This window comes from Gadus chalcogrammus, chromosome 2, assembly GCF_026213295.1.
Source record: "Gadus chalcogrammus isolate NIFS_2021 chromosome 2, NIFS_Gcha_1.0, whole genome shotgun sequence".
NCBI classification, from domain to species: domain Eukaryota; kingdom Metazoa; phylum Chordata; class Actinopteri; order Gadiformes; family Gadidae; genus Gadus; species Gadus chalcogrammus.
This window is the reverse complement of record NC_079413.1, coordinates 3,884,218-3,904,614: the sequence shown is the minus strand read 5'-3', so window position 1 is coordinate 3,904,614 and position 20,397 is coordinate 3,884,218. Positions and strand designations below refer to the sequence as shown.

General features: G+C 46.2%; 2 protein-coding genes across 2 annotated transcripts; one reads left to right on the top strand and one right to left on the bottom strand.

The window, feature by feature from the left end:
* Positions 1-4,193: 4,193 nt before the first annotated feature.
* Positions 4,194-6,889, top strand: LOC130370303 (ATP synthase subunit d, mitochondrial-like). Its single transcript, XM_056576035.1, has 6 exons — positions 4,194-4,418; positions 5,047-5,150; positions 5,915-6,060; positions 6,151-6,247; positions 6,357-6,428; positions 6,667-6,889. The coding sequence occupies exons 3-6, from the start codon at positions 5,939-5,941 to the stop codon at positions 6,733-6,735; spliced, it is 360 nt and encodes a 119-aa protein (XP_056432010.1). The 5' UTR covers positions 4,194-4,418; positions 5,047-5,150; positions 5,915-5,938; the 3' UTR covers positions 6,736-6,889.
* Positions 6,890-12,111: 5,222 nt separating this feature from the next.
* Positions 12,112-20,128, bottom strand: nfixa (nuclear factor I/Xa). Its single transcript, XM_056576091.1, has 4 exons — positions 19,736-20,128; positions 17,045-17,220; positions 13,344-13,435; positions 12,112-12,371 (listed from the first exon to the last, which is right to left on the bottom strand). The coding sequence occupies exons 1-3, from the start codon at positions 19,782-19,784 to the stop codon at positions 13,364-13,366; spliced, it is 297 nt and encodes a 98-aa protein (XP_056432066.1). The 5' UTR covers positions 19,785-20,128; the 3' UTR covers positions 12,112-12,371; positions 13,344-13,363.
* Positions 20,129-20,397: the final 269 nt, after the last annotated feature.

Below are 20,397 nucleotides of genomic sequence, written 5' to 3'. Positions count from 1 at the left end.
TCATGAAAAAAAACATAAGGGGTAACACTGTTGTTTTTTATTGGTCGTCATGAAAAAAAACATAAGGGGTAACACTGTTGTTTTTTATTGGTCGACATGAAAAAAAACACAAGGGGTAACACTGTCGTTTTTTATTGGTCGTCATAAAAAAAAAACATAAGGGGTAACACTGTTGTTTTTTATTGGTCGTCATGAAAAAAAACATAAGGGGTGCACTGTTGTTTTTTATTGGTCGTCATGAATAAAACCATAAAGGGTAACACTGTTGTTTTTTATTGGTCGTCATGAAAAAAAAATTAAGGGGTAACACTGTTGTTTTTCATTGGTCGTCATGAAAAAAAACATAAGGGGTTACACTGTTGTTTTTTATTGGTCGTCATGAATAAAACCATAAGGGGTAACACTGTTGTTTTTTATTGGTCGTCATGAAAAAAAACATAAGGGGTAACACTGTTGTTTTTTATTGGTCGTCATGAAAAAAAACATAAGGGGTAACACTGTTGTTTTTTATTGGTCGTCAATGAAAAAAAACATAAGGGGTAACACTGTTGTTTTTTATTGGTCGTCATGAAAAAAAACATAAGGGATAACACTGTTGTTTTTTATTGGTCATCATGAAAAAAAACATAAGGGGTAACACTGTTGTTTTTTATTGGTCGTCATGAAAAAAAACTTAAGGGGTAACACTGTTGTTTTTCATTGGTCGTCATGAAAAAAAACATAAGGGGTTACACTGTTGTTTTTTATTGGTCGTCATGAATAAAACCATAAGGGGTAACACTGTTGTTTTTTATTGGTCGTCATGAAAAAAAACATAAGGGGTAACACTGTTGTTTTTTATTGGTCGTCAATGAAAAAAAACATAAGGGGTAACACTGTTGTTTTTTATTGGTCGTCATGAAAAAAAACATAAGGGATAACACTGTTGTTTTTTATTGGTCATCATGAAAAAAAACATAAGGGGTAACACTGTTGTTTTTTATCGGTCGTCATGAAAAAAAACATAGAGGGTATGCTATAATTGTCATATATAACCACAGACATATTACAATTTTGAATCGCAGTGGTAAGTGGAGAGAACTGTGAGCTTACCCCCTGGAGACCGGGGTTCAAGTCCGGTTGTTGTCCTCTGTTGGAAGACTCTCATCTCTATTTCATGCGAATTATAAAGTCAAGTATAACCATGGTTTTGACTTTATTCAGTGTCTTGATGGTGCATTGATAAGTTTGGAGGTTAACACTCTAAACAGCTCAGGTTCGGATCTCCGCAAAAACGTAGACAGGTGTACCACTGTCATTTTTTATCAGCCGTCATGAAATAAACATAAGGGGTAACACTGTCGATATTTATCAAATAAAACATAGGGGGTAACACTGTTGTTTTTCTTTGGTCGATATGAAAAAAACTACAAGGGGTAACACTGTCGTTTTTTATTGGTCGTCATGAAAAAAAACATAAGGGGTAACACTCGTTTTTTATTGGTCGTCATGAAAAAAAACATAAGGGGTAACACTGTTGTTCTTTATTGGTCGTCATGAAGAAAAAAATAAGGGGTAACACTTTTTTTTATATTGGTCGTCATGAAAAAAAACTTAAGGGGTAACACTGTTGTTTTTTATTGGTCATCATGAAAAAAAACATAAGGGGTAACTCTGTTGTTTTTTATTGGTCGTCATGAAAAAAAACATAGAGGCTATGCTATCATTGTCATATATAACCACAGACTTATTTACATTTTGAATCCCAGTGGGAAGTGGAGAGAGCTGTGAGCTAACCCCCTGGAGACCGGGGTTCAAGTCCGGTTGTTGTCCTCTGTTGGAACACTCTTATCTCTATTTCATGCGAATTATAAAGTCAAGTATAACCATTGTGTTGACTATTTTCAGTGTCTTGATGGTGCATTGATAAGTTCGGAGGTTAACAATCTAAATAGCTCAGGTTCGGATCTTTGCATAAACGTCGACAGGTGTACCCCTGTCGTAATTTAACGGCCGTCATGAAATAAACATAAGGGGTAACACTGTCGATATTTATCAAATAAAACATAGGGGGTAAGTAACACTGTTGTTTTTCTTTGGTCGACATGAAAAAAAACACAAGGGGTAACACTGTCGTTTTTTATTGGTCGCCATGAAAAAAAACATAAGGGGTAACACTGCCGATATTTATCAAATAAAACATAGGGGGTAACACTGTTGTTTTTCTTTGGTCGACATGAAAAAAACCACAAGGGGTAACACTGTCGTTTTTTATTGGTCGTCATGAAAAAAAACATAAGGGGTAACACTGTCGTTTTTTATTGGTCGTCATGAAAAAAAACATAAGGGGTAACACTGTTATTTTTTATTGGTCGTCATGAAAAAAACCATAAGGGGTAACACTGTTGTTTTTTATTGGTCGTCATGAAAAAAAACATAAGGGGTAACACTGTTGTTTTTTATTGGTCGTCATGAAAAAAAACATAGAGGCTATGCTATCATTGTCATGTATAACCACAGACTTATTTGAATGTTGAATCCCAGTGGGAAGTGGAGTGAGCTGTGAGCTTACCCCCTGGAGACCGGGGTTCAAGTCCGGTAGTTGTCCGCTGTTGGAAGACCCTTATCTCTAGTTCATGCGAATTATAAAGTCAAGTATAACCATTGTGTTGACTATTTTCAGTGTCTTGATGGTGCATTGATAAGTTCGGAGGTTAACACTCTAAATAGCTCAGGTTTGGATCTCTGCATTAACGTCGACAGGTGTACCCCTGTCGTATTTTATCGGCCGTCATGAAATAAACATAAGGGGTAACACTGTCGATATTTATCAAATAAAACATAGGGGGTAACACTGTTGTTTTTCTTTGGTCGACATGAAAAAAACCACAAGGGGTAACACTGTCGTTTTTTATTGGTCGCCATGAAAAAAAACATAAGGGGTAACACTGCCGATATTTATCAAATAAAACATAGGGGGTAACACTGTTGTTTTTCTTTGGTCGTCATGAAAAAAAACATAAGGGGTAACACTGTTGTTTTTTATTGGTCGTCATGAAAAAAAACATAGGGGGTAACACTGTTGTTTTTCTTTAGTCGACATGAAAAAAACCACAAGGGGTAACACTGTTGTTTTTTAATTGTTCGTCATGAAAAAAAACATAAGGGGTAACACTGTTGTTTTTTATTGGTCGTCATGAAAAAAAACTTAAGGGGTAACAATGTTGTTTTTTATTGGTCGTCATGAAAAAAACCATAAGGGTTAACACTGTTGTTTTTTATTGGTCGTCATGAAAAAAAACATAGAGGGTATGCTGTCATTGTCATATATAACCACAGACTTATTTACATTTTGTATCCCAGTGGGAAGTGGAGAGAGCTGTGAGCTAACCCCCTGGAGACCGGGGTTCAAGTCCGGTTGTTGACCTCTGTTGGAACACTCTTATCTCTATTTCATGCGAATTATAAAGTCAAGTATAACAATTGTGTTGACTATTTTCAGTGTCTTGATGGTGCATTGATAAGTTGGGAGGTTAACACTCTAAATAGCTCAGGTTCGGATCTCTGCATAAACGTCGACAGGTGTACCCCTGTCGTATTTTATCGGCCGTCATGAAATAAACATAAGGGGTAACACTGTCGATATTTATCAAATAAAACATAGGGGGTAACACTGTTGTTTTTCTTTGGTCGACATGAAAAAAAACACAAGGGGTAACACTGTCGTTTTTTATTGGTCGCCATGAAAAAAAACATAAGGGGTAACACTGCCGATATTTATCAAATAAAACATAGGGGGTAACACTGTTGTTTTTCTTTGGTCGACATGAAAAAAACCACAAGGGGTAACACTGTCGTTTTTTATTGGTCGTCATGAAAAAAAACATAAGGGGGAACACTGTCGTTTTTTATTGGTCGTCATGAAAAAAAACATAAGGGGTAACACTGTTGTTTTTTATTGGTCGTCATGAAAAAAAACATAAGGGGTAACACTGTTGTTTTTTATTGGTCGTCATGAAAAAAAACATAGAGGCTATGCTATCATTGTCATATATAACCACAGACTTATTTACATTTTGAATCCCAGTTGGAAGTGGAGAGAGCTGTGAGCTAACCCCCTGGAGACCGGGGTTCAAGTCTGGTTGTTGTCCTCTGTTGGAAGACTCTTATCTCTATTTCATGCGAATTATAAAGTCAAGTATAACCATTGTGTTGACTTTTTACTGTTTCTTGATGGTGCATTGATAAGTTCGGAGGTTAACACTCTAAATAGCTCAGGTTCGGATCTCTGCATAAACGTTGACAGGTGTACCACTGTCGTATTTTATCTGCCGTCATGAAATAAACATAAGGGGTAACACTGTCGATATTTATCAAGTAAAACATAGGGGGTAACACTGTTGTTTTTTCTTGGGTCGACATGAAAAAAACCACAAGGGGTAACACTGTCGTTTTTTATTGGTCGTCATGAAAAAAACCATAAGGGGTAACACTGTTGTTTTTATTGGTCGTCATGAAAAAAAACATAGAGGGTATGCTGTCATTGTCATATACAACCACAGACATATTAAAATTATGAATCTCAGTGGGAAGTGGAGAGAGCTGTAAGCTAACCCCCTGGAGACCGGGGTTGAAGTCCGGTTGATGTCCTCTGGTGGGAGACTCTTATCTCTATTTCATGCGAATTATAAAGTCAAGTATAACCATTGTGTTGACTTTATTCAGTGTCTTGATGGTGCATTGATAAGTTCGGAGGTTAACACTCTAAACAGCTCATGTTCGGATCTCCACAAAAATGTCGACAGGGGTATCTCTGTCGTTTTTTATCGGTCGTCATGAAATAAACATATGGGGTAACACTGTCGATATTTATCAAATAAAACATAGGGGGTAACACCGTTGTTTTTCTTTGGTCGACATGAAAAAAACCACAAGGGGTAACACTGTCGTTTTTTATTGGTTGTCATGAAAAAAAACATAAGGGGTATCATTGTCGTTTTTTATTGGTCGTCATGAAAAAAAACATAAGGGGTAACACTGTTGTTTTTTATTGGTCGTCATGAAAAGGCTTGTAAAAAAAGACACTGAAAAGACACTTGAGGGTCCTGCTTCAAGGCGTACAACGTCGTCGGTTTCCGGTTTCAATCATACAAAGTACAGCAGCTACAAAGGTATCTTATGGTCGTGGTGGGGAATTGGGACATGCATTATGTTAGATATAATGCTATAGTAATTATCTTTGCTGTGTAGAAATGTGCTGCTAAGCTTTCTAGAAGGGTTACAAATGTGATGCATTATATCGAAGCCTTTGCATACTGACCTTGCTAAATGACTTTAGCCGGTGCTACGAGCCAAAACCATTGGATATTATAGCATTACTGGGGTTATACATTTATATCAATGTATTGTTGGTGTATAAATGGTTAACATTGCATAAATTGAGTACTGCATTGCGTGAAGTGTCTTGTCATTACAGACACCTGTTTTCCCTTAATCTAATTGGTTTGTTCCCCGTCTCCTCAACACAATTACTTGTAGGTTCTTCAACTAAGTTTAGAGTGCAATATTCGAATATTATAACAATAACATGAACACGAACAAAACTCAATAGAAATAAATTCTACTTTGGCTTCTGATGCCGATTCATATTTTCACGACCATGGTCAAAACAGGGGGTCTAAGGTTAACTAGATTACCATATCTTTATCCTTACAACTTTATTAGAAACATCTTCTGGGAAATAAAACCTTTTGTTCCAAACGTTATAATATTTGCACGCCACTAAAATATGGTTTCAAATGTCACCTTATCTACTGTCCCCCACTGTATAATAGGGAGAGTAGATAAGATAAGGATTAGGATCTAGCTTGTTTGTGTTTTATGTACCCGGCTGCAGCAACTACTCAAAGGTGTGTATTTTACATGTGTGGATCAGCATAGGAATCTCCAAGTGTGTAAAATGGCCGTGCGACGTGCCGCCCTGAAGGCGGTGGACTGGGTGGCGTTTGCCGAGAGGGTGCCCCCCAACCAGAGGACTATGTTCAACACCCTCAAGACCCGCAGTGACGCCCTCGCTGCCAAGTAAACGTTTTGATTCATATTCATTCATCCCATATTCTTTGCCTGACTTATAACCAGCCCTTCAAGTGAGTGGATCCTGTGTCTCTGCAGGCTAACCTCTTTGCCAGAGAAGCCAGTCACCATTGACCGGACCTACTACAGGTCTGCTGTAGCCAAAGCTGGCATGGTGGAAGAGTTTAAAAAGACGGTAAGACAGTCGGTTTTTGTGAATGTTTTGTGCCGTGTTATGACGACGATGTCTCACTATTGGACAAACACTTATGTTACTCTGGTGTATTGATCCTCTGTCTCTCAAGTTCACTGCCCTGAAGGTCCCAGAGCCAGTGGACACCCAGTGTGCCCTCGTCAACAGCCAGGAGGCAGAGGCGGTGAGACCACACACACACACACACACACACACACACACACACACACACACACACACACACACACACTAACACACACACACACACACACACACACACACACACACACACACACACACACACACACACACACACACACACAAACACACATACCAGGGCGTAGCTATAACTTACAGTCTTACTCCACAGTGTGTGGCGCAATTTGTTTGTTTGCCTCTGACCCGTTACGTTTTGTCCCCAGCTTGAGAAGTTCCACAACATGATCCCCTTCGATCAGATGACCATTGAGAGACTGGAGAAGCAGAAATAGCCATACTGGCCCCACAAGCCCATCGCTGATCTGTAAACACACGGATGGACGTCCCAGTATTATGTTTATTTGTATTGTACATCACTAAAAGTGAATGAATGACTGTATAGAAATGTATATAAACTTTTCATTCATTCGTAACTTATTAAAAGGATATGGTGTTATATTCGGGCGTTTGTGTGTGTTGGGATCCCCGTATAAATGGCTAGAGGCTAGCTACTTCCGACCGGTATAAAGACATAAAGCCGGGACACAGACGACAGTCAAGAACATCCTTTTATTCAATCAAGTGAAGGCATGGCTCTTTCAAACTGTTCTTTTTTATTATTATGGAAAAGAATCGGTAATTAACACATGCATTTCACCGCAGGCTCTGAACCCTGTGGACTGAGTGCACGGGGGGCACCCTGTGGGTGGGTGGGGGGGGGGCACTTGGTTAGGCTTCCAGGATCCAGCGTTGACCAGTGGGTGGGGGTTGGGGGGGGGGGGCTCATTCTACGTCACTAACACCGCCCGCCGCTACAAAACGTGTTAAAAAACAAACAAACCAAAAGGAATAAAAAGCAAAACCACGTCGGACCAGACAGGGCATAGCTGCTCTAACTTTACATGACCAGAGGGACTTTCATCTGATAATCACCAGTGGCCGCGGTGGGGAGGGTCCCACACCCCTAGCCTGAAGCAAGCGCGCACTTGTCTTGCATATTACGCAGTAGCGCGAATGCGCGGCCCTGTGCCCCCAGTTCTGTCTCTGTATTATGGCTTGTTGTTGGCGAGACACTGATAATACTGCTGATGGCTTTACGTGCGTGAACAAAATAAATCACAGTTGCATATTGACTGTTGCAGGAAGTAAGAAACTGATCTGTTGATCTCGCTGGTGCTTCGCCTGCTGGCTTTGAGAGCCCGATCACTTTCGGTCAAATTATCAGAAATGTATGGGTGTTGATAAATAGCGATATTGTAAAGCTATGTGTGTGTATAAAACGTAATGATTGCGGGAAATAGGAGCTTTTCTGAGCTGCCCTGCTCTGGTCCATTCCGTGAATAAGGTGCTGAGAGAATTCAGGGGCATTTTACCCCATTCATTTTTTTTTTTTTAAATAGCTGGTCTCATTCAACCACTAAAAGGTGCATAGTCGAATGTCTGAAGGCAGCATCTAACCGCTGCCCGAGATACGCAATGACAATGACAATAGATGAAAAGCAAATCCAAATTAAATTCAAAAAAGTATAAATAGATAAGAATAAAAAAATTACAAACATATCTGTCCACCCTAACGTGACCCCCCCCCCCCTCCCAGCCCAGGACCCTCACCCATCACATGCAAGTGGCTAGGTATCCCACGACACTGATTGGTCAAGGCTCGCTGGCCTGGAAAACCACTCTCATGCGCCCCCTGCTGGCCCCCCGGGCCAGTCCAGACCAGAGCCCGGCGGTGCAACTTGTTCATAAGCTGTTGAACGGAGAAGCCGAACAGAGACGGGTATGGCAATACAATGTGAAGCGTACAGGACGAGAGTAACATGTGAGCTAACTGCATTCTGCTCAGACAAAGAAAACAATAAACTGAACAAAAAACTTTTTTTGCGTATTCTTAATCATGTGTTGTTCCCTCCACTCAGAGGAAGAGCGATGCGGAAAGAGAAGGCTACTCCAGTGTCTAAAGAGACAGAAGACGAGAGAAAGAGGAAGAGAAGTGAGATTTTTTTTTGCTTTTTTTTGTTGCTTTTCTTAATTATTCAACGATAAAAAGAACTAAATGACACCGATTTCCTTTAGCACTATAGGTATACTTTAGTACTAGGTATACTGCTTTTAAAAGCTTGACAGAAACAGGATATAAAGGAGGGCATTTTTTTGTGTTTTTCTTTTTGTTGTTTTTTTGACATGGGCACTCAGGTTAACAAGATGGAGTCGTGTGAACAAAAGGCACTTTTTAGGGACAACCTTTACAATGCTCTGAGTCTATGAAACTACGTCACCAAACACATACTAGAATCATTTACAGCTGGGAGGGGTGGAGGGGCGCTTCACTACGCTGCGGTAGATCTGGATTGGGCCGTGGGAGGAGATTTTAGTTTAGCTTGTATCTCCGGAGTCACGGACCTCCAAGGGATAAAGGTTGGAGAAAAATGCCTTTTGTCACGATCTTCTCACACAATGAACCCCTCCCCCACGGTACATACAAAAAAACAAAAAAGGATAATAGCGTTTTCCTATGATATGACCAAGTCCACTGGTTTATTATTCATGTATAATAGAGCTTGACTGTACTTTAGCCTGTAGAAAGCACCTGGTTTTCCATAGTGATAATATATTTATGATTTTGCTAAACTGTTCCTTCAACCCTCCCACATTCTAATAAACAAAATATCACAAATGAGAAACGTTTCAAACGAAGCAAACAAAAATTTAAAAACGAGGAGAAAGAAATAAACACAAATTGGAAAAATTCGAAAACATTTTCCCCCAAAATACGTATGCAAAGACGAGGGATATTTTCTCTCTGCTCTCGTGTTTAGAGTCCCGGAGCGTGTGGACTTTACAAAACTCATTTAAAAACAGACGGGGGATCCCTGTGGTTCTCCACACCCTCCACCGACCCTCTTCTCTACCAAGCATTGCACATGGCTCAATCAACATACATCATTTAGCTTCAACAACAATACGTTCCCATCGGAAAAACTAACAATTTCGTATCTCAACTACGTCATCACGTTGTGCTATCTACGGCTCTACGGTATTTGCCTGGGATTCTAGCGGTTGCTTGGCAACCCAGGGGATGGGGGGGGGGGGGGGGTATGGTGGGGGGGAGGGGGGGGGGGAGTTTGGGGGATTGCTACGACAACCAGGGTCGTGTCCTTTTTAACGATTTTATTTTTTTCCCTACGAGTGCAACAAACACGCCACGCTTCAAAAAATAACTAGACTGCCACGGAGCTTATCTTGCAAATAAAAACATGTATATATCTATAAATATATATGTGTCTTATATATAAAGATGCTTGTAGGTATGTAGAGCTAAGCTCTTCTTCTATAGCTTATACGTGAGAAAGAAAAAGAACCTGAAATAATGTCAGACAAGTTGCATAATGGAGATATTGAGGCACTTCCAGCAATCGGAAATCGAATCACCTCCTCTGGGCGCTGATCGGGGAGGGGGGGCAGACGTGCACTTACTCCCTGACAGCGTGGAACCCTGGTCAGGCAGTCCAGTTATTTTGTGAGGGTTGGTTGGGTGGGTGGGGGAGGGGGCGGGAGAAGGGCTCGGGAGACTTAATTGGATTTGATAGCTCGTTAATTAAAGTGAATACGTGTTGCGTAATGGATTAAGATGAAGAAGCATAACGACCTCATCAAGATTGTCTACACTTCCCTTTGAGTTTTCATCTGGTGCGTTCCTCTTTTTCTTTCTGTTCGTTTTTTCCATAACTCGTAACCAGAATGCTGACTGGGCATTAGACACAATTAAATAAGCATGCGTGTGCATGGGCTCGTATTCTGTGTGTGTTTGTGTGGCTGTGTGTGTGAGTGTGTGTGTTTGTGTGTTACTCGCTTGATTGTAACGGACGAAGACCGGTCTGGGTGAGGCGCGTCTCGCTTGGCGTCGTCGCTTTTAGTGCATTTTGTCTTCTTCTTCTCTTTCATGCCGATCGACACACACTTCCTGTCTTTTAGGAAGACAGGAAGTAAGGATGTGGGAGGTGTGGGGGGGGGGGGCTGGCCGTGTATGACGGTGAGTCTAGATCAGTCTCAGTCTCTTGACCTCATCCAACTGGTTATCATGTCTAGAGGTCTAGAGGTCTAGGCAGTCTAGACTCGTCCAGGGACACTGAGCGCCATGGTACCTCTGCTCTGAGAGCAGAGGTTGACCAGGACGGTAACTTCGCTGAGTCAGGCCAGCCAGCCCATCATATTAACACTTCAGGCTCAACAGTAGTTTCAAAATAACTTGGCAATTTAGTCCGAGCTTGGCTGGGTTTTATGTTCCTATAAGGTAAGGGAGGGGTCTTTAAAAGAAATAGGAGAGAGGGGGGGGGGGGGGGGGGGGGGGGGGTCAGAGTTTCACCCTGGAAGGTTTGGAGTCGCGCTCTTAGACGACCACCTTTGTTTCCCGTCTTCTTCGTACGTTTGTGTGGATCAGTGGCGCCGCCACGGTGCCTGCTGCCTCTCTGCCATAAGGTGCTTTCATTCAAATACAAAACAATTACAAAATAGTACAAATTCAAGGGAACAAATTCAAACAAGAAGTACGACAACAGAATAACAAAACCTACTCTTCTAATGTTTTTTTTTCTTTTGTCTACATTATAAAATCGGGGGAGATGGGGGGGGGGGGGGGGGTCAGAAGGAGCGGAGACCACCCGACGTGCGCCTACCGCCATCGGTCTCGTTGCCGCGGTAACAGAGGATGATACGACCATGTCTGTACGTTTGTGTGTGTGTGTGTGTCTGTGTGTGTGTGTGTGTGTGTGTGTATGTGTGTGTGTGTCTGGTTCAGGGTAATAAAATTAGATCTTGAAGTGTTTTCAGAGATTTAACATTGATATGCCGGGGCCTAAAATGGAACTTTGTCTAGGAGGTGTTTGTGTGCGTGTGCATGTGGGTGCGCCGTGTGTGTGTGTGTGTGTGTGTGGTATAACACGTGGATGCAGGATGTCCTGGGGATAACCGAGGGATCTCTGGGGCGTGGGAGGGGCCGCGCGGAACGGGGCCGGCGGGTTTAGAACCAAGCCGGACCGCTAAGACTGGAGGACGTGTTTTGAACCTCGCTCCTCCCGTCTGGTTTTAGAAACCTCGTCCCAATGGGCTACCGTTGCCGTGGTTTCCAGGTGAATAGTGCACATCGTCAGGGTTATAGTGAGTTGGTTCAACGTGTAGTGCAATCTTCAGAGATGTGATTTGGTTGTCCGGGGTTAGTAAGAGTCAGAGTCCAGAAAGAGGAACTTCTTAATTTTGGCGGCGATGTAGAGACCGCCGTAGCAATGGACTGTAGCTTTAGGAGTCTCTTCTTTTGGAAACAAGATGTCAGATCCCTTTTGATAAGATGTTTGGGTGATTTTGCCTTGGGGGGGTATTTTCAGGGCTTCGGGAAATGGATTGGATCTCCCTTGAAATGTCTTCCTGTTTGTTTCTGGCCGGTTTAAACTGGTTTGGCCGGATCGAACTGGTCTGGGTCTGTGTTCACCAGCCCAGCGATCCCTCGTTATTAATGGAAGAGGCAGGTGGGCTCTGGGTGGGGGCGGGGGGAGGGTCTGCTCCAGGTGTGTTGTTCTGGGGGGTGAAGAAGCGCCTGCAGCTGACAATCCTCCACCTCTGGTTCAGCTGCCTTCTCCGTCAGGCCGGGGGGGGGGGGGGGTTAAGGGGGAAGGGGGGAGTGGGCGGCGGGGCGTGTCTCTGTTGTTGCTTTCACTTTCACTTTCAGCTCACGGAGTGGGTGGTGCCTACTGGCTGTGATGTCACCGTGATGTCACTGGGATGTTGTTGATGTAGTCATCATTGTTATTGTAGTTGTTGTTTTTGGAGGAAAACGATCTGCTGTATCTCGCTGATTTTTTCTCGTTCTCTTATTCGGGATCGTAGAGAAATAAATGTGGTGGGTGGTTGGAAGGTGTTGTCAGAGGAACCAAGACTGCAAGAGAGAACAGAACGCTGGTGTTACTCTACAGAGTGCTCCCTAAAACACTCACACAATGACGATCAAATATCAACCAGAGCTGTTTTCATCTCTTCTTCAGGAAGGCCCCGCCCAGGAAGCCCACCTCAACACTTCTGGATCGGCCGACGGAGAGGAAAGAGACCGAGATGGAAATCCACATTTCCTCTACTTCCTTCCTTCACCCACCCAGCGGCAAACCCTTTTACACTGTGAGCTAGCCCTCTAGCAGGATGACCTCCGCTAAATGAAACTCCTGTCTGTCTGTGCTGTGATTGAGACAGCTAGGCTAGGCTTCATGCTGCTAATAGCTACAGGAAGCTAAATGCTTCAAAGGGGAGGAGGTGGTGGGAGAGGAGGAGGAGGGGGAGGTGGGGAGGGGGGAGGAGGAGGAGGAGGAGAAGAGGGGGGGGGGGGGGGTCGGGAGGAGGAGGAAGAGGAGAGGAGGAGTAGTGGGCACCTCTGTTGTGTTTGACTCTTACAGTCTGCATGAATACCCCCCCCCTTCCCCCTTCCTGCCCTCTACCCCTGGGCACCGACCCAGCCGTCTCTCCCGCTCAGTCTGTCTCCCTCTCTGTCTCGTTGGCAATGTGTTGCCACCATCTATTCTTCCGCCTCCCTCCCCTCCCCCCTGAGCGACCCCCCCCCCTCCCCTTCTCATATTCAACCTCCACGGGCTATGACATTATGTCTGGTTGCCGGGGGGAACGAGACAGTGCGACGTGACTTCTGTGTGGCCTTGGCACTCACTCAACCCAACCCCCCCCCCCCCCGCACCTCACTACTCTTTCTGGTCGGTCTCCCACTTTATGTCCTCCACCAGACGCAGTTCTCTCTCTCACCACTAGAGGGCACACGGAGCCCAAGAAATACGTGTGAGACACGCCGTGTGAGAGAAACAGAGTAAGAGGTAGAGAGATACAAAGCGCCAGAGAGAGAGAGAGGTACCTGGGTCTGTTGGGGGATGTTCAGAAAGTTGTTGTCCCGTGATCCGATGCCGACAAACCTGTTGGCAGCTGAGGCGCCTGACGTGGAGTATGCTGAGAGAGAGAAAGAGAGAGAGAGAGAGGTAAAGAGAGGTAGGGATACATGGAGAGGGAGCAGTAAAGAGATGTAAGAATACATGGAGAGTAAGAGTGGTAAAGAGAGGTAAGGATACATGGAGAAAGAGAGAGAGAGAGAGACGTGGTCAGCCACTGGTTCAGGGGTCAGAGTTCATGTGCAGAACATCAACATGTGGCCGGCTAACAAACTTAGGAAAACAAACTGCAGTGGGAGCGTTCGTTATCCTTCCCTACTTTTATTTCCATGGTTTGGTTTTGAAAAGCCTCTCAGCTCAACCTATATCCTCTCATTACGGTCAGACAGGGCTGGCTTGCTTCGTCAGCTCAGAGGTCCCTGAGGGGCGGGGTTTGATCCCGCTGATTAACTAGCGTTTGATGGAGCGCACCCGGGACCTTTCAAACCCATCAAAGTCTGGGACACATTTAGGTTGGCATTTTGAGTTCCCTGACGTTCCCCTGAGCTACTGAGTTCTGAGGAGTTCCTGGAAAAAAAACACATTAGTGTGTCCGTGGAGAGGGTGTGTGTTTGTGTAACTGCGTGTGTGTGTGTGTGTGTGTGTGTGTGTGTGTGTGTGTGTGTGTGTGTGTGTGTGTGTGTGTGTGTGTGTGTGTGTGTGTGTGTGTGTGTGTGAGTGTGTCTGTGTGTGTTTTGGTCTGTGTGGGAGATGGTGTGTGTAGGCCCGTTTGTGTGCGTGTATTTGGGTCTGTATGTGCTTGATTGTGTGTCCTGTGTGCGTTGTGATTGTGTGTGCCTGTGTTAGCATGCCTGTCTGTTCGTGCGTGAGTTATTTTTGTGTGGTTTTCGATTGTTAGTGTATGTTTGCGTTTTGTCTTTTTTTCTTGTTGGTCTGTGTTTGGGTGTGTTTGGGTGTCGATTTAAGTGTTTGTGTGTCTGTGTTTGTGTGAATTTGTGCGTCTCAGTCTGGGTACAAAGGGGTACAACGGCACAAGTAACTCAAGGAAGGTATTTTGTGTGGATAAGAAAGCGGTGTGGACACACATACTATTACATCCGTGAGTTTAGGAACGTTTAACACATAGAAGACAAAAGACCAGAGGTTTGGGAAGACCAACACTAAACAACATAAAACAAGCGCTCCGTCCAACACCCAGATTATAATTACGTTCAAACACACAAATATAACAACTTCCTGAATCCATCTGCTCTTAAATACAAACACACAGAGCCCCACCACTATTACAGCCCTGCCCCAACCACAAGCCACCATCTTTAAAACCCCCACCAGCATGACCATCTCCACCATGACCATCTCCACCATCACCACCACCACCTCTTTCAACACAACCACCACCACCACCACTAGGACAACCGCCACCTCACCACTATGCTACCCATGCTACTAAACTGATCAATAAGCTATTCATCAACCAACCACCAAAAATCAAACAAGAATATTTCCAGACTGTTCAGACCAAGTGACCAAGTCCTTAAAACATGTCTTCGTAAACTGCCCTACATTCGTGTCTCTTTGGAAGCAGACTGCTCTGGAAACTGGATCAATGGGATCCGGGCAGGGAGTGAATTCAAGTCCAGGACAGTGCGGTAATACCGGAAACCTGGATGTAGCAACCCCAGCACATCAAGGCAAGGTGGTATTCCATCAGGCTGAGTCCAGAGCCCTGAGGAACACCTCACAGAACTCCATTTGGAGAACAGACCGAGCTCCACAGGGACGTTGATGTTTGAGGTCCTGTTTGAGCTGAACACAGGTCAGAGTCCCCCGGGCTCTATCTCTACCAGCACCGCAGGGTGGACTGGTGTCCCACCGGGGCGAATATAGAGCCCTGAGGAAGAAGCTTCTTGAAGGTTCAATAAAAAATGCCAAGATGTCTGAGGTTTCGCTCGGCCTCCGAAGACTACGACGGTGGCGAGACATCCCCGTGACAGGAAGTGACGAGGTGGAACATGGTGATCGGGGGGGGGAAGGGTAACTCTCTGACCGGGGGGACGCTGGGGGGGCAGGTGATAGTGAGTGTTTAATTTCGGGGGGTTGGGTTCTGGCTGCGGTCTCTGCAGGGGGGGGGGGGGTCCACTTACACGGAGATGTGGGCGAGCTGAGTCCGCCGTCGGGCGGCGTGCTGCCGGGTTTAGAGTCGGGCAGGGGGAGGGGCACGGGGCGGGCCACCGGGGGCGGAGGAGGAAGCAGGAAGGAGCCCGGCATTTTGCTCTGGCCGCTCCCGTTAGGCTGCAGACGACACACAGGTCAGGGGGTCAGGAGGCGGACCCCAGACGCAGGATGAGAGAGGATGACCCCCCCGGGACAAAAAACAAAAACCAAATCCATGAGGGAGGGGGGGGCGAGCGGCGATGGAGGAGGAGGGGTGGAGGGAGAGGAGGGTGGGGTAACTGGAGAGTAAACAACGTAGGAGGGGACGGATGTGCGTAATGCGTAATCCATGTAGATGTCAAAAAAACAACCAATCACAACGACATGGTGGGGAGGTGGGCCAGGGGCTAGGTGGGCCCACTGATGGAGGTCTCCAGGAGGGTGGAGGAAGGTGGGTTGGAGGGGGGGGGGGGGGGGTGAGCGAACATCTGGTCGTGGTTGTCCGCGACATGGCCATGACAAATAAAAAACCATGGGGGATACTTCTTCTACACAAGCACAACACCAACGATACCGCCACCAAACTCCAAACCAAAGTCATGAGCACTCTCCACGGAAACACACACACACACACACACACACTATGACACGACACAAGACAGGTTTAATGAGCTGTGATTGGTTGACTTTCGTGCTATGGTTAGATAAGTTCTGAGGGGGTGGGCGGAGCAAAAACAACAAAATGACAACAACAAGAAAAGACGACAACAACAACAATAGACAACCACAAACAACAGAGCTGGACACGTGCTACAACAGTAGGAGCAGTTCACAACGTTAGCTAGCTAGCTAGATAGCATACATTTGTAATTACATGTGTTCATTGTTACAGTGGATATGATAAAAAAGTTAATGTTTGGGATCATTTGAGTTCAGATATTTTCCCTAACCCTTTAACAAAAATAACAAACAAATATTTTGCCATCACACCATGCTGGTGTGATGGCCCTTATTCAGGCTTCATATATTATATGTTCTTGCTTTATATAGTCGACCCTAGCCTTTTGGTAAAGATAACATTGTTGTGAATGCTTCTGTTAAACACTTGGACTTTAAAGCGGATCGAGGTATGACATGAGCGCTGTAAAGAGAGACAGCAGAAGACAACAGTGTTGCATTTCACACACCTGTGACTGACAGGCAAGATGGATTCCCCGAACCAATCAGGGAAGAGACGTCCTGATTGGTCAGAAATGAGCCAAGAGTGGTCTAAAATCGCAATACTATTGACAGTAGGCGCAGTCCACCACATCAGATATTCTCATCAGACTCACTAAAAGCTGACGGGAAGCTATGGCTTTTCTAACAGACAGCATTCTAATAAGTACATCGTAGGCTACCTACAGAACCTTTAATCTAATGTAATACATAACAGACCATTGTGACTACGACTGTGGTCGTCCTAGTGCGTTACAGACCAGGTAAAGTGGGGATACGACGTTGTGTGCGGTCCTACCTGGCCCGTGGGCTGTCCGGACCCATCGGCGCAGACGAACTGAACAAACTCCTTGAGGGGGTCCTGTCCAGGGTGGTGGTGGTAGCGGATGGTGGGGTGGGTGAAGTACGGGCTGGACTGCTGGATGATGGACGGAGACGGGAAGTGGAGCGCAGAGGCGGAGGCTCGGGGACTTCCTGATGGACAGGAAACAAACAGCCACAACAAACAAACATGGAGGGCACAGAAGGAGAGGTGTGTTAGAGAGGAGGTGAGGGATGGAGGGAGGGAGGGAGGGAGGGGGAGAAAGGGAGGAGCGAGAGAGGGAGGGAAGGGGGGGGAGAGGGAGGGAGAAAGGGAGGAGAGAGAGAGAGGGATAGAGTGGGAAAAGCAAAGGACAAAAGAGAGTGGGAGAAATATGAAGCAAATCAAGAAGAGCGGAACAGTTGTACGGCGGAGGAGATATTCTGAGCACCACCCAGAAACCAGCGGCAGAGTTACACCACCTCCCAACCAGGCTCAGGAGAGACATAGACCCACACAAAGCAAGCGCACCACTATGAGATGACGTTTTTCTTCTGAAATTGGAGAGAGACGGCACACACTAGTACACACACCAATACACACTTGCATATGCTCACTCGTATCCAAAGCGAGAGGAGAGAGGAGAGAGGGGCGAGGAGATGAGAGGAGCCTGATTCAACCGTAGTCTTTAAATGACTCTCTAACAGTTTTCAAATCATTCTCATACATCTTAGTTGTGATAATATTTGGAGATTCATGTATGTGTCTGTGTGTGTGTGTTTGTGTATGTATAGAAGTGACTGTGTGTGTATATATGTGACTGTGTGTGTGTGTGTGTCTGTATGTATGCATTTATATATGTGACTGTGCTTGTTTGTGTAGGTGTGTGTATTTATGTATGTATGTGTGTGTGTGTGTGTTTGTGTGTGTGCAATGTATATATTTGTGTGTGACAGATAGTATGTGTCTGTGTGTGTGTGTGTGTGTGTGTGTGTGTGTGTGTGTGTGTGTGTGTGTGTGTGTGTGTGTGTGTGTGTGTGTGTGTGTGTGTGTGTGTGTGTTTAACATAAAGGTGTGGGTATCTTAACTGAAGTTAGGTCAAAAGTACCTTTAATATGTTGGTCCTAACTCTTTAAGCAGAGAGTGTGAGACTGTGTGTTTGCATCTCTCTCCTGATGAGGAGGTGCCCCAGCTATGAAGAGCACCTCCTGGTCCCCCCCCCCTACCCTACCCCTCCCAGCTGCTCCTGTTGTCATGCCAACACTTGTCAGTGCTCTACATCTTTCACTGTGTGTGTTTGTGTGTGTGTGTGTGTGTGTGTGTGTGTGTGTGTGTGTGTGTGTGTGTGTGTGTGTGTGTGTGTGTGTGTGTGTGTGTGTGTGTGTGTGCGTGTGTGTGTGTGAGAGACAGTATATATAGGCTTGCCAACTCCAGTATCCCCCCCCCCGCGCTTCCACAGACCCCCCACTAATCCCATTACAGACTGGGAGAAGGCCAAACCCTCCTGTGTGTGTGTATGTGTATGCATATGTATATATGTGTGTGTGTGTGTGTGTGTGTGTGTGTGTGTGTGTGTGACAGATAGTATGTGTATGTTTGTGTGAGTGTGTGTGCACGCGCACATTTGTCTGTGTGTGTCTGTGTGTGTGTGTGTGTGTGTGTGTGTGTGTGTGTGTGTGTGTGTGTGTGTGTGTGTGTGTGTGTGTGTGTGTGTGTGTGTGTGTGTGTGTGTGTGTGTGTGTGTGTGGTACATGGGAGTTTCTGACTTGGACCCATGGTTATTCTGGACCACCAGGGGAACATTTCAGCTCTCTTTCCCAGCATGACACCTCATCACTGGGCCTCGAGGCCCAGTGCATCAGCCTCTCCATGGAGCAGAACCACTCTGATCAGCATGTCTGGGAAACTCACTGGAGCCGAGCGAACAACCAGCAGGAAAAACCTTCTCCAGCGCATCAGAATGAAGCTAGTGTTGTTTGGTTGGACACTGCACCCTCAGAATATGCACTCCCAGAATGCAAAGCTTTGTCCCTTCAAGAGGAACCCGTGAGCAGGAGGAGGAAATTGATTCAGCCTGAACACCAAGCACAGCCTGAACAGCCAGAACAGCTTGAACAGCCAGAACAGCTTGAAACAGCCTGAACAGCCTGAACACCCAGAACAGCCTGAACACCCAGCACAGCCTGAACACCCAGCACAGCCTGAACACCCAGCACAGCCTGAACACCCAGAACAGCCTGAACACCCAGAACAGCCTGAACAGCCCAGCCACCACCGTGTTTCCCCCGCATCCCAGAGACCCAGCACAGAGGGGGAGGGAGGGCGGGGAGGGGGGCAATGCAGGTGGAAGCCATCACTGGGAGGAGTGGGGGGGTCTGGGGGGGGGGGTCTGGAGGTATGTAGGATGGACTCAGCCAGTTGGAGCCGTAGTGTTCTTGGGGAGTAGGTCTGAAAGGGGTGGGGGGGTGGGGGGGGGGTTGGAGCAGGGGGGGGGGGGGGGGGGGGGGGGGGGGGGGGGGACTTTGGGAAGGTGGAGCTGGGGTTTGTAAAAGGGTGCAGCTTGTTGGTTGAGATGTTGGAAGGGAGAGGGTGGGGGACCACCCTTGTGTTCTGAGGGTGTACGTGTCGGGCTTTGGGAGGGTGGGGGGGTTGGAGGGGGGGGGGGGGGGAGCTCCAGTAGGGCCTCACCTGGTCGCATGCCCGGCAGCAGGGGCAGCGGGTGGTGGGAGAACGCCATGCGAGGGGGCCGGGCCTGGCCGCCGAAATCGAATTTCCCCGACTTCTTATGAGAGCCGGGCGACGAGAGGCCTGGCGGGGACACAGGGGTCGACACAGAGAGGAGAACGCAGAACACACCAGGTTTAATGAGGACCAGGGGGGTCTCCCCTCAGCAGGCAGACGGAGGTGGAACAGAATCTACTACAACCAAGTACTGATGACCGCCGATCAAACACAACTAAGGGTTTGGCTTGGCTCAAGCTGATTGGTTCCTTTATCGATCGCTCGATCGATTCATTTGAATTGTCATTTTACGTATTCGATCTCGGATTGGCCGTAGAGAAGGACCGGCCCCCGTATCAAAGTCTTCCCTGGTGGTAGCGCATGTAAACAGCTGTTCATCATCTTGGGGGGAGGTTAAGATTGAGGTTGGTGGCAGTGGGGGAGGGCCATGTTTTGAAGCAACAGCGGGGAGGGAGGTGAGGTTGGGGTGAGGCACAGTGTGAGGGGGAGATGGGCACAGTGCCAGCCCTGCTGGACTCCTTCCTCCGGTCATAGGCGGCAGCAGCAGCAGCAGCAGCAGCAGCAGCAGCAGCAGCAGCAGCAGCAGCAGCAGCAGAATCCTTCACACC

Coding starts and splice junctions, on each gene's coding strand:
- LOC130370303 (XM_056576035.1), top strand. CDS start 5,939: ATGGCCGTGCGACGTGCCGCCCTGAAGGCGGTGGACTGGGTGGCGTTT. Junction 6,061..6,150: donor AGTGACGCCCTCGCTGCCAA/GTAAACGTTTTG, acceptor GTGTCTCTGCAG/GCTAACCTCTTTGCCAGAGA. Junction 6,248..6,356: donor TGGAAGAGTTTAAAAAGACG/GTAAGACAGTCG, acceptor CTGTCTCTCAAG/TTCACTGCCCTGAAGGTCCC.
- nfixa (XM_056576091.1), bottom strand. CDS start 19,784: ATGGCGTTCTCCCACCACCCGCTGCCCCTGCTGCCGGGCATGCGACCA. Junction 17,221..19,735: donor GCTGCCGGGCATGCGACCAG/GTGAGGCCCTAC, acceptor CCTGTCCATCAG/GAAGTCCCCGAGCCTCCGCC. Junction 13,436..17,044: donor CCGGACAGCCCACGGGCCAG/GTAGGACCGCAC, acceptor TCTCTCTCTCAG/CATACTCCACGTCAGGCGCC.